Raw genomic sequence first — 12,966 nt, forward strand, 5'->3', positions numbered from 1 at the left:
GAATAAAGAATGTGGAAAGGAAATGTTAGGATTTTTATTTATTAACCATATTCAATTTTTACTTATTTAAGTAAAGGGAAACAATTATTTTACTTATGTTTTATGCTTTGAATTTTCAGCAGCATAGATATTTAATTTTAAAATTATGCTTACATTGGAGGTTGATGCTCAGAAGTCTTTTGCTGCTAGTGTGTGATCAAAACTGATTTGGACCAGGAAATGCTTTAAAGCAGTAGTTCCCAAATGTTTTCATTGTACTTTCTTTCTTTCTTTTTTCAATTTGTTCTAATTAGTTGTACATGATGGTAGAATGCACTTATACATTTTGATAGAGTATACATAAATGAGTGTCATCTCTCATTTTTCTGATTATACATATTGTAGGATCACATCAGTCATGCAGTCATTCATGTACATGAGGTAATCATGTCTGTTTTACTCTACTATCATTCCTTCTCCCCCACTTCCCCTTCCTTCACTCCCCTCTACCTAATATAAAGTAACTGTTCTTCCCTTTCCCCCCCACACTTATTGTGAATTACCATCTGCATATCAGAGAAAACATTCTGCCTTTGGTGTTTTGGGTTTGGCTTATTTCACTTAGCATGGTATCCTCTAACTCCATCCATTTATCAACAAATGCCAGAATTTCATCTTACTTTCTTATTTAGAACCCCAAGAAACTTGTGATTATGTGGATTATATTCCTTTTTATTCTATAAAAATTGCTGTATAAAAGATAAATTTTAAAATATTTGTTTAGTAATTCATTTAAAGAAAGCAAACCCAGTACATGTTAACATAAATAACACATTTATTATACAAAATAACTGTTTTATTAAACAACACATAATTCAGTGAGAAGAATGTTTTTGTTGATATTGGTTTTTTTTTTTGGCTTTGTTTTTGTTGTTTATGTTTTGTAATGCTAGTGTCAAATCTGGGTCCTGGGTATGCTATGCAGGTGCTCCTACTGAGCACACTCCCAGCTCTGAGAAGTGTGATATTGTTTTAATATGTTTGAAAATCTCTTAATGCCTGGTTTCATAGAAGACATGGGTTCTCATCTTTACTCAATCTCTTGCAGTATGTTTTTTTGATTGAAATTATATGAAGCAAATTTGGTCTTACAGAAAGAGGTAGTTAGAAAAAGAATGTGTCTTTAATAGCTTTTTTTAGGCAATTAGAGATATTCTTTGATACTATATGAAAATTTGATAGGGGATAGTTTCCTAAAGATTGATGGCAATGTGCACCTGATACCATATTAATATACATTCTAAATTTTGTTACATTAAACCCATTTATTTTGTAATTTGATTAGTTTTTATTCAAACCTGACTTTATAACAACATGCATTAATTGAGAACTTTAAAAAATATTAAGACATTTCATTTTTATAACATCAAAAATAACTTTTGTTAATATCAGCAATAAGCTCATTGGAAATATCTTTATGTGTTGGGAAACTGCAAAACTCATGGTAAAAGATGCAGTTTTTCTAAAATTATAATTTTTTTAAACTGGAAAATTTGACTGATATCATTGGTGATAATTACTGTCGCTTGTTTCCCTTGTTAGTCCCTTTTTAAGAAAATATCTGCCAAATACCCGGAGTGAATAATCACAATTTATTTATTAGACATTGTATAAATAAAAAACACAGGGTTATATGAAAAAAGTGGCTATGTCAGCTGGCTAGTAAAACAACTGCTTAAGTCCTTATCTTTAAAGCACTTTCGTAAAACTGATAAAGCATTTAAAACAATTTTGTTTGATTTTACTGTGAATGTGTGGTGCTAAAACCTATAAGGTATGAAGTTTGGTACAAATACTTTGATCTGTGCCGTCTTTTGCAATTTTATCTGCCATCTTTTTTTTTTTTTTTAGCATCAGCATAAATATGAACACAGTGAAAAAAGTAAAGAACATCTTGGCATTCTTGTAACAATATTTTTGGCTTCATGGACTCCATGAGTGCATCTCTAAGACTGAAGTTCTTCATGACCTCTCTTTAATAACTGCTGGTTTAAGATAAAAAAAAAAAAAGAAATAAAATTCCTAGGGCATGTATTTCTAAAAACTGTTTTTATAGTGGGCAAAAATCATGTAGATATTTAAAAACATTTTTTCCTAAAAGGCTACTCCAAAGTTGTCTTGACGGTGTCATTTCAAAATGTATAAAGCAACAAACTGTCACCTAAAAAAAAAAAAAAAAAAAAAAAAAGAAAGATTTTTTTGATAGAGATGTGAGAGTAATGTGCTACCTTCTGCATTTCTGAAAACTTAGAAGAAAATACATTTTAAATTTTGGCTATATTAAAAAAATAAATAGCATTAACATTAGGAAAATGTGTTTAAAAGCAGAAAGAAAATAACTGGAAATACAGACTACTTAGTATTACACAGTGCTAAGATTTCTAAATCAATTATCTTGTAAGATTTTCATGCACTATTAAATACTGACACTAGATTCCATGAATAATGCAGTTGAGATGATTTCTCCTTGAGTGGATTGCCACTTCTGGAAATCATTAAAATTAAAGAACAAATTTAAAAACAAACAATAAAAATGAGATATCTTATTTGATATCCATTAACTTGAAATTATTTTTTCAAAAATTCTACTTAGTCTATAAAAATTTAAAAGTGTTTATTTCAACATTTTTGGCATTGGCATTTAGAAATCTGAAATGTCTTTTTTCATGTCTCCAATGCCTAACATTTAATAGAGCCCTGACAACCAAATTACAGAAACGTAAATCCATTCCTCCTCCAAATGCATTCAAAAATAGTTCTATTTAAGGTTGATACTTTCTGGTTTCATAAAATTGACTTTTAAGAATTAGTATTACTTTATGTCATGAAGTATTCTATATGTCATAATAACAGCTATATAAATTAAGCCAACTAATGTTTAAGTTAGATATTTTTTATCTTAAATCACACAAAATAAAGTATTATTTTGTGGCACTGGGGACTGAACACAGGAGCACTTCACCACTGAGCTATATCCCTAGTTCGCTTTAGAATTTATTATTATTATTATTAATTACTTTGAGACCAGGTCTTGCCTGCTTCAGCCTTCTGCACTACTGAGATTACAGCCATATTCTACTGCCCAACTTGGAAATGATCTTAATTCACCTAATGGGTCACAGTGAAAATTCAGTTTTTAGCTATGACTTAGAGTGAGTCTCAAAACCAGATAATGTTGAAGAAGATGGGCAAAAAGTAAATGCATTAGAGACAAAGGAGAATTTTGTGAAAAACAAACTGAGGTTATCAGGTACTTAACAGGTAGGAAAATATTATGCTAACGAGAGACTTGGACATAATCTGGAGACAGATATTACCCTTAAGACTCAAGAAGGGAAATTTAGTTGTAAGTTTTTTTAATGATGAAAATTTCAAATTTACAGAAAAATACAGAATAGTATACAAAATAGCCATTTACCCACTACTTAAATTTAATAATAGTTAATATTTTGTTGTATTTGCTTTCTTCCCCCAAAGGTTCTTTAGACTAAATTAAATGCATCACCACATGCTTCTTCTAAGTAACATAGTATGCACCCCTAAAACACAAAGACTTGTTAATATAAATTGTTCTGTGAAAGGATGATTGAGCACCCTACAAGAAGTGCCTGAGATCTTTGTTTTGCAGACTGGGTGACAAGCTAAACTTCAACAAAATTGCTTGTTTTGGAAAGGGGACATCTAGAAGCTGTTAAGGGTACCTAGAGGAGGAACACTGACTTAGGGCATGAACTGGAAAGAAAAATATCCAATGAGCAAATTTGGTTAAGTTTTACTAGTTGGTGTATATTTTAACCATCTTCTCTATCTTCCCTTAAATGACATTTGCATGATTAATTTATGTTTGAGAAATTGGACTTTTAAAAAATTTGATACTGACCTTAAGGTGGGTTTAGGGTGAAATGTCCCAACTTGTCCATCAGGGCATCAGAAATAACACTAAAGAAGGGAGCAAAGGACCAAACTCTGGAGTTTTATCCAGTAGTAGTGAATGTCCTGTTGGAGATACTTGATTATTCCTTTCTTTTTCTTCTCTCTCTCTCCCTTTCCTATCTTCTTTTTTTTTAATTGAAGTGATTTTTTAATTGAAGTGTCTTAATTTATGCAATGTCTTCTTTTACTTAGGTCTCGGATGTGGTTTATTATACACTGCAACAGTGACCATTACGTGCCAGTATTTTGACAGCCGACGAGGCCTTGCACTTGGCCTGATTTCAACAGGTACACTTTCAAAATAAGTACAGTATTGCCACTCGTCATCCTTCTAAACCAAAAGTTACCAAGCACAGATATGCTCAACCAACCACTACCCAGCTAACCATCAGGTAGCAAAATGATTTTTTACTCTACTCCTAGAAGGAAATTTCATTTTCCATTGTAAATTATAGGAGTAGCTTTCAAAAAAGGCACTAAAATTGCCGGGCATGGTGGCACATGCCTATAATCCCAGCAACTCAGGAGTCTGAGCAAAGGAGATTTGCAAGTTTGAGGCCAGCCTCTGCAACTTAGCAAGGCCCTTGGCAACTTAATGAGACCCTGTTTCAAAATTTAAGAAAAAGAGCTGGGGATATAGCTCAGTGGTAAAGCATCTGTGGGTTAAATCCCTAGTACCAAAACCAAACAAGCAAACAAACAAAAAACCCACTAAGATGCATATATGAAAATTCTGGGGCATTATATGTACAACGTAATACATAAAGAGGAAGGTTATGGGCCCAATATGTTGACAGCCCCATGCTGGTGAGGGTTTTACCAATAGAAGCAGAGAATGCTGTATAGAATGCTTATTCCTGAGAAAGACATTAGAAGGGGAAGGAAAATAGATACTCCTCAAGCCACCATCAAAGACTGCAGGCCATCTCTACACCTCTGCTTTCTGGACTGCCCTGGAAATTGTATAGTGGTGTTTTACTTTTCAGATTACTTTTTAAGTTGTTTAGGGAACTTATCAAATTGTCTGTGGTCAATATTTTATGAGTTTATTGAGGAGATATAGTTGTCGCATTACTAAAAGCTGTTAAGTTTACATAAGCTAATTGTTCGTAGGCAGGTTTTCCTGAGAGATCAGGCTTCAAGATAGGCTCAAGAACTCCTGGCAACAGGAGTTATTCTGGCAACAGGATCCACACTAATTTTTGTTCTTGAGACCATCCAGGAGCAACAAGATTTGTGGTTCAATTGAATTGAATTAAATATTTAACCCCAGAAGTCCTATCTCCCCACCACTCCCCATGCTGGAGATTGAACCCAGGAGTGCCCTACCACTGAGCTACATTTCTAGTCATTTTTCTTTTTTATTTTGAGACAGGGTCTGGCTCAGTTGCTCAGGCTAGCCTCGAACCTGCTGTCCTCCTGCTTTAGCCTCAGAAGGACATTCAGATTTGAAGGTGTTTTCAATTTCAGTTCACAGAGAGCTAGGTGAGGTAAAATTAGGAAGAGGCATGAATCTACCTTCAGTGAAGGCAACAGCAAGCAAAAGAAAAGTCACCATAGAATTTTTTTTTAGAATCAAAATACTTGAAATATTGTGATCAAGTTGAAAGGGGAAAAAAATGTAGGCAGAAAACAAAATTTGGAGTACACTATCCTTCTCCATGGTGGACAGGAAAATGGATGCCCAAAGATCAGTTCTGGTGCACTGTTTTTGTTTGCCTCACCAACTAAGAATTATTTTTACATTTTTAAGTGATTTTTTTAAATCAAGAATATTTCATGACATGTGACAATTATATGAGATTCAGTGTCCATAAATAAAGTTTTATTGAAATTCAGCTGTGCTCCTTCCTTTATGGATTGTGTCTGTTTTCATGCTTCACTGGTAGAGCTGAGTGTTTGGACAGGTTTTATATGGACCACAGTGCCTTAAATATTTACTCTCGACCCTCTACAGAAAAAGTTTACTGACCCCAGTATCAATGAGTTAATCAATGCATGAGTGTATCTCCTGACTGTTTCACGTTCCCTGAGCACCAAGTAATATTTTCCCTCTTTGTAATAATGTATAATCTGGACAAGAGTGAAAACAAAATTAGTGTTTTATTTTACTTTGTTCTTTACATGACCATTTTTCAATTAGGATGTTCTTTTTGAAGATTTAAAATTAGAGTCTTATAGTTTATAAAATTAGACAAGGAAATTCTTAAATTTCTTTCCCTAGCCCTGAAAGAATTCCTGCATCTTTTAAAACCACAGCCAAGTTCTTGTGAGATATAGCCTGAAGTATATAGTTTGAGTTTCCCTTACCTGTCATACAATTAGCATATCATAGGTGTACAATAAATATCTATTTGATATGTTTTCTGATATTTCGAGATGTTGACAGATAAACTTTGTTGGTAAACAAATGAGAAAGTTATTTATTTTCTTGAGTTAAGGTCAATTCATGGAGCATTGCAAACACCAAGATCTTTTCGAGTGTCTAATGATGTCACATTTTGTTAGACTCTCTACAAAGGTAGTAGTAGAAAAAAAAATCACAAATTAACAGTTAATGGATGCTAATGCAGAACAATGGTCCATGCAGTTGCGCTGTGATATTCAATTATTTTAGTTTGTTTTCTGAAGTGTTTTATAACTTCAGAAGCATGTGCCACTTTTACAAAGATAAGGAAGGGGTTAAATTTTTCTTCCGTTCCTTCAATAGTCAGTCAAGTTCTAAAGTAGTGAGGAAAAATACAAGGGTACTTACTCTCCCACCAAATGTACTATTTCATCTGCCAGTGCATTAACCTGAGTCATCAATTAATGTCTACATGAAAAAAACTTTTCTCCCTTGGGAATGAAGGAGTTAATTAGAAAAATATTAAGAAAGGGGTCCCCAGGAAAACTATTTTTTTACAACTCCATGACAAAGAGCTATTCAGTTATTAGTAAAGCGAGTCAGTAAGTGCTCAGTAAACCCGGTCTTTTCCATTTTCTGGATGGAGGAAGCTCAGAGGGATCTGAGTCCATGCAGACTCAGGCTCTGCACACTATGTTGTGTGCTCCTCAAAACAAGTGTTTGAGGCAGTTACTCTGATATCCCCATTTTGCTGAGGAGGAATCTGGGGCTTATTTGGCTTAGTGTCTAGAAGCTCAAATTAAAAGCCAATATGTTCACCTCCAAAAAAATTTTTTTTTTGATAAGGTGGATTTTTAACCACAAGCATGTCTACATCATCAGTCATGTCTTGGAGCATGTTCTCACTGGTGTCCTGTTGGGGTTATGATATAATTTGGTATAGATCCATTTTAAATGTATGATCAAACTGTATAGACCTTTTTTAACTGATCTGTTTATATTTCTTCTGTTTTTTCATATGACATTTCCCAATGATACTTACATTTTAAAATACTCAATGTTTAAAAAAAACAAAATTAGAACCAGATGAGAACAGTGCCAATTAATTGGGTTAATATAACTTGGCATTTTGGTGTGTTTAGTATGATTAATGCTGAAAAGGAGGCATATATACCCTGTTACATGATATACCACCAGCACACTTTGTAATTAAAATACCATGTCAAATTTTATTACTTGTTCTGAGAGCCCCCAATGATAGCAGCCCAAGACTAAACACCCACCCCTTTCTTTTTTAGGTTCAAGCGTTGGCCTTTTTATTTATGCTGCCCTTCAGAGGATGCTGATTGAGTTCTATGGACTAGATGGATGCTTGCTGATTGTGGGTGCTTTAGCTTTAAATATATTAGCCTGTGGCAGTCTGATGAGACCCCTCCAGGCCTCCAATTGCCCTTTACCTAAAAAAACAGCTCTGGAAAATGTGGCAGAGACATACTCCATTTACAGTGAAAAAGAAAAGAACCTGGAAGAAAACATACACATTCTTGACAAGAGCTACAGTATCGAGGAAAAATGCAAGGGCACTTTGGCCAATGGTGACTGGAAACAGGACAGTCTGCTTCATAAAAACCCTACATCAATGGCTCACACAAAAGAGCCTGAGACATACAAAAAGAAAGTTGCTGAGCAGACATATTTTTGCAAACAGCTTGCCAAGAGGAAATGGCAATTATATAAAAACTACTGTGGCGAGACAGTGTCTCTCTTTAAAAACAAAGTATTTTCAGCTCTTTTCATTGCTATCTTACTTTTTGACATTGGAGGGTTTCCACCTTCATTACTTATGGAAGATGTAGCAAGAAGTTCAAATGTGAAAGAAGAGGAGTTTTTTATGCCTCTTATTTCCATTATAGGCATTATGACAGCAGTTGGCAAGCTCCTTTTAGGAATCTTGGCGGACTTCAAGTGGATTAATACCTTATATCTTTATGTAGCTACCTTAATAATCATGGGCATGGCCTTGTGTGCAATTCCATTTGCCAAAAGTTATGTTACACTGGCAATACTTTCTGGGATCTTAGGGTTCCTTACTGGTAATTGGTCCATCTTTCCATATGTGACCACAAATACTGTGGGAATTGAAAAACTAGCTCATGCCTATGGAATATTAATGTTTTTTGCTGGACTTGGAAATAGCCTTGGACCACCAATTGTTGGTAAGATATTTCTCTTCAAGTCAATTCAGTTTTATTATTCTTCATTGTGACATCTCCAGATGTCACAAAGAAATTCAGATTATAATAATAGTACAAATTTGCACAATATAATCTGTATAGACTATCTCATGGTGATAATTTATTCAAGATCACTTTGATATAGTTGAAAAACCAAACATACTTTCTCTGGCTTGGTTCCCATTGTTTATTTGGGAGAAATGTCTGCCCACCCACGTTAGAAGAGGTGGAGTAATTATAAATGTTTCCTAATCCTAACTGCATATAAAATTGATGAAACTTAGATATGGGCTTGGTATTCATACTATTTCTGTGAAACTCACTTTTTTTCTTACTGTCGTTTCAGGTTGGTTTTATGACTGGACCCAGACCTATGACATCGCATTTTATTTTAGTGGCTTCTGTGTTCTGCTGGGAGGTTTTATTCTGCTGCTGGCAGCCTTGCCCTCCTGGGATACATGCAACAAGAAACTCCCTAAGCCAACTCCAGCAACATTTTTGTACAAAGTTGCTTCTAATGTTTAGAAGAATATTGGAAGTCACTTTTTTGCCATTTTATACCATATAGCAAAACATATTTTTAAAAATTCTCAAGCAAATTCTCTACAGTTAAAGACTGTTTCCTCACAGCAAAATTTCACTGTGGCTAAAATTTCACTGTGGCTGACTCTGAATGTGGATTTTTTAAAACATATTTTATTCTTTATGTACTGTATGTGTAGCCTTTGTCCCCTATATTTTCCCCCACGTTCCCTCCCCGAAAGTAGACTATTCTGTTCTACTATTATTCATTAGTTTTTAATATTATAAAATATTTGGCCAGCCTCTGAAAACTTTCTCTGTGTAAAGAAATATAAATTTTCTACTAACTCCTTTAGTTCCACTACAAGACACCCAGAGGGCTCTCTTTGATTTTAAAATTGCTGCATGCTGGGCCCGGTGGCATCACCAGTTATACTTTCTGGAACCCAGAAGGCTGAGGTAGGAGCATCACAAGATCCAGGCCAACCTGGGGCAACTTAGTGAGACCTTTTCTTAAAATAAAACATAAAAAGGCTGGGATGTAACCCATTGGTAAAGTGTTCCTGGGTTCAATCCCCAGTACCCCCCAAAATTAAAAATAAAAATAAAAAATAAAACTGATGCAAACCTCATGGTGGGACATGTATGAAGATCACTAGAGAGTAAATGACTTCCTTCTCTGTTAGACCTGCTAGTCAGTGGAAGACATAAAGCCATTTCATTTCCAGAGATGAAAGTAGTTATAAAAACAACATTAGGCCAGGAATCCTGTGACTCAGACGGCTAAGGCAGAAGAATTGCAAATTCTAGGCTGGTCACAGCAATTTATCAAGACCCAGTCTCAAAATAAAATATAAAGGGCTGAGGATGTAGCTCAGGGGTAGCGTGTCCTGGGTTCAATCCCCAGTAGTACCAAACAAACAAACAAACAAACAGAAAACAGCATTAAAATTGCAGTGGAACAAATTGATCACTTAAAAAAAGATATTTCAAATTGCAGTCATCAGTTTTCATTATTCTGTTTTATTTACCTTAAAGTACTCATGTGGTGTTTGGGGCCCATTGTGCATCAACTGTTTCTTGACTCCTAAGGTGTCTGCTGAGATGCAGGCAAACTCTAGAGCAGCAGCCAACATAGCCCTTCTTCATGGTTGTCCACTAGAACCTTGCTCACTTGTGTTTATCATCATCCACTCGGCTGACGTTTTACAAGAAGTGCTGATTATACCCATTTCCAAACTGGAAATTTATTTTTCAGCCATTCCTCCTGGCAAACGGAAAATATCCATTTGCTTTGGGAACAGTGGAGATGGGTTGCAAACCCTTGCATATCTTCCTGATAAAGCATGTATTTGCTACTATCAGATCTTACCACTATCAAATTTTAGTTCAAGGGCAGAACTAAAAAGTGTGTGTGGGGGGGTGTGTGTGTGTGCGTGTGCGTGCGTGCGTGCGTGTGTGTACTTGTGTGTACTCTGAGTCTGTGTGGGACATGGGAAGGAAAAAAAACTATAAGTTGATACCCTCTCCAATCTCACTTAATCTTAAGAATAATGTTCTAGGAAGAAAATAATATGTAATAAATTGATAGCTTTTCCCTCTAAAGAAATGGGGTTTTAAACTTTGGTATGTATCTGAATCCCCTATAGATCCTTCAGAAAATATAGGGGACAGGGTATTACAGATTTTAATTCTGAATCTTTGATTTCTGTAAGTCTATTTGGCTGTGGCCCAAGCATCTATATTTCTAACAAACTCTACAAATGATTCTAATAATAAGGCCTGGGTTGCAAATGACTGTTAAAAAAGATAGACAATAAGGAAACATTTATTCTCTTCAAAAAATAAAAACAAAGCCACGAGGTCAGAGGTTTCTATAAATAGCCAAGTAGTCTTTAAATAGAATCCTTCCCATTGTGCCAAAATTGTCTTTTCATTTCTTTTGAAATACATGATTATTTTTATACTTCTATTTTGCCTTTCTTCAAAGGCGCCTGAGGCACTTTATTAGAATGAGCCCTCACAACACCTCTGTGAGGTAGGTAAATAGTACTTTCCTGTGTGGTAAACGTGGAATGTGGAGAATTCATAACTGAGTTAATCCTACTCAATATGCAATAACCAGGGCTCCAAGTCTCCTTGGACTTCTGCTCCATACTCAGACTTCTGGAGAGTTTTCTGTACCTCATTCTTTAGTCACTGTCAAGGTTAGTAAAATAAATGAACAAGTGACATTTAAAAGAAATAAATAAAAAACAGCTACGTTTTTGTAATGAAGATTCCTTTTTGCCAATATTATGTTTGATAAAGTCAGTAATCTGAAAAGGTTTGACTTTTGTGCTGTCTCTGCATTCATCAATGTTGGTAATTATCCAAATGTATCCACCATGTCTACTAATACCATCCAATGTGGGCATTATCCATTGTCTAGGGGATGAATTTTAAGTTACAATAAATATTTTTACATCAGTTTGTTTTGTATCAGTTTGGTTGCTTTCTCTCTTCTTACTTTTCTTCCCAATTATAGTGCCACTTCACTTGAATGCAAACATATATTTTCTGATATAATTCAGACTTTCAGAATTTGATGATCAGGTAAGAGTATATTCAAAATCAAATTGCTTAATTAATTTGATCAAATTTGCCAAAAAGTGAATATATCAGATCCTCAAAATTCCCTGGAAGAAAAGAAGGCAGATTCCTCTGAGATTCTTAATAATGATCCCACTAACCATTCAAGACATTTTTTTTTTTTTTAAGATGAGCTCTTGCTATCTTGCCCAGGCTGGCCCCAAACTCCTGCCTCAGTCCTCCAAGCAGCTGGGATTGCAGTGGGACTACAGGCGCATGCCACCATGAAAGTTTAATCACTTTTGGAATTCTTTTTCCATTTAACACTACCTGGGAATTGAACCCAGGGCTTACACATATACTACACAAGCTCTCCACCACCAAGCTAGCCCTCTTTATTTTTATTAGAGATAGGGTCTCACTAAGTTTCCTCAAACTTGTGATCCTACTGTAAGTTATATAAATAATTATTCAGGATTTATCCTTTTCCTAAGAATTAACATTTAAAAAGATACTTATCAAAATCAAATTGATTAGAACAAAATCTTTCCTCCGACTTGAAAGATACTTTTGGACACTGAAAGTTCAGGAAGTGTGGAGTGTGAGTTTGTCAGGAGCCCTCCTCCCTGACTTTCTTAGCAGCTCCTCACTCCTTTCTGCCTCCTCCCTCTCATGATGAGCCTCAAGAAGCCAGGTGGTGATCTAATTTTCTCCAGGGCAATTGTGTTGTCAGGAGAGAGCATCAACTACCAACTCCTAAAGGCCCCATGAGGAACAATTCCCAAGAACCACAGTTCAGCATGGGGAGTTCATCACTGGATGCCACGTTCTGATCTAGAAGTTGCATGACCTCAGGTAACCTCAACATCACCAGGATGTTGCAGGAAATGAAGGAGAGTTCTGTTCTGAAGGAAATCATTCTAACTTTTACTTAGAAGGAGTATTACATTAAACACAAAAAAATCACAGTTTACATTAGCAGTGCCATACCATTTCTTCTCCCTGATCAAAATCTTGGGAACGTTTGCTGTCTGATTAATTTTGTCAGGTCAATGAGATTCCTTCCTTGAGTATGGAGTTAGCCCAGCCAGATGAAATGATCAGAGACCTATGGACAAACTCATGGATGTTATTTGGGGATGCAATAAACATACTGGTGAAGGTTGTGATTCCATAATCAGATTGCCTGGGTTCAAATCCTACCTAGTTTGGTGTCTGTGGCTGAGTGACTGTGAGAAAATGATTAGCCTCTCAAACCTCACTTTCCTTATTTATAAAACACACCCTGGGGCTATTTTGAGAATCAAATAGCACAGAGAT

General features: G+C 35.3%; 1 protein-coding gene across 4 annotated transcripts in view; it reads left to right on the forward strand.

Annotated features, from left to right (window-relative positions):
• The window catches only part of SLC16A9 (solute carrier family 16 member 9), a 53,742-nt gene extending 42,197 nt beyond the window's left edge, over nucleotides 1-11,545 (forward strand). For all 4 annotated transcript variants that reach the window (XM_079138149.1, XM_079138147.1, XM_079138146.1 and 1 more), the window contains 3 exons: nucleotides 4,165-4,260; nucleotides 7,618-8,535; nucleotides 8,900-11,545. In XM_079138149.1, the coding sequence (XP_078994275.1) occupies nucleotides 4,165-4,260; nucleotides 7,618-8,535; nucleotides 8,900-9,078 (1,193 nt within the window). In that variant the 3' untranslated portion in view covers nucleotides 9,079-11,545. The remainder of the gene's footprint in view (nucleotides 1-4,164; nucleotides 4,261-7,617; nucleotides 8,536-8,899) is intronic.
• Nucleotides 11,546-12,966: the final 1,421 nt, after the last annotated feature.

The sequence above is a fragment of the Sciurus vulgaris genome (genome assembly GCF_902686455.1).
Source record: "Sciurus vulgaris genome assembly, chromosome: 4".
Classification (NCBI taxonomy): domain Eukaryota; kingdom Metazoa; phylum Chordata; class Mammalia; order Rodentia; family Sciuridae; genus Sciurus; species Sciurus vulgaris.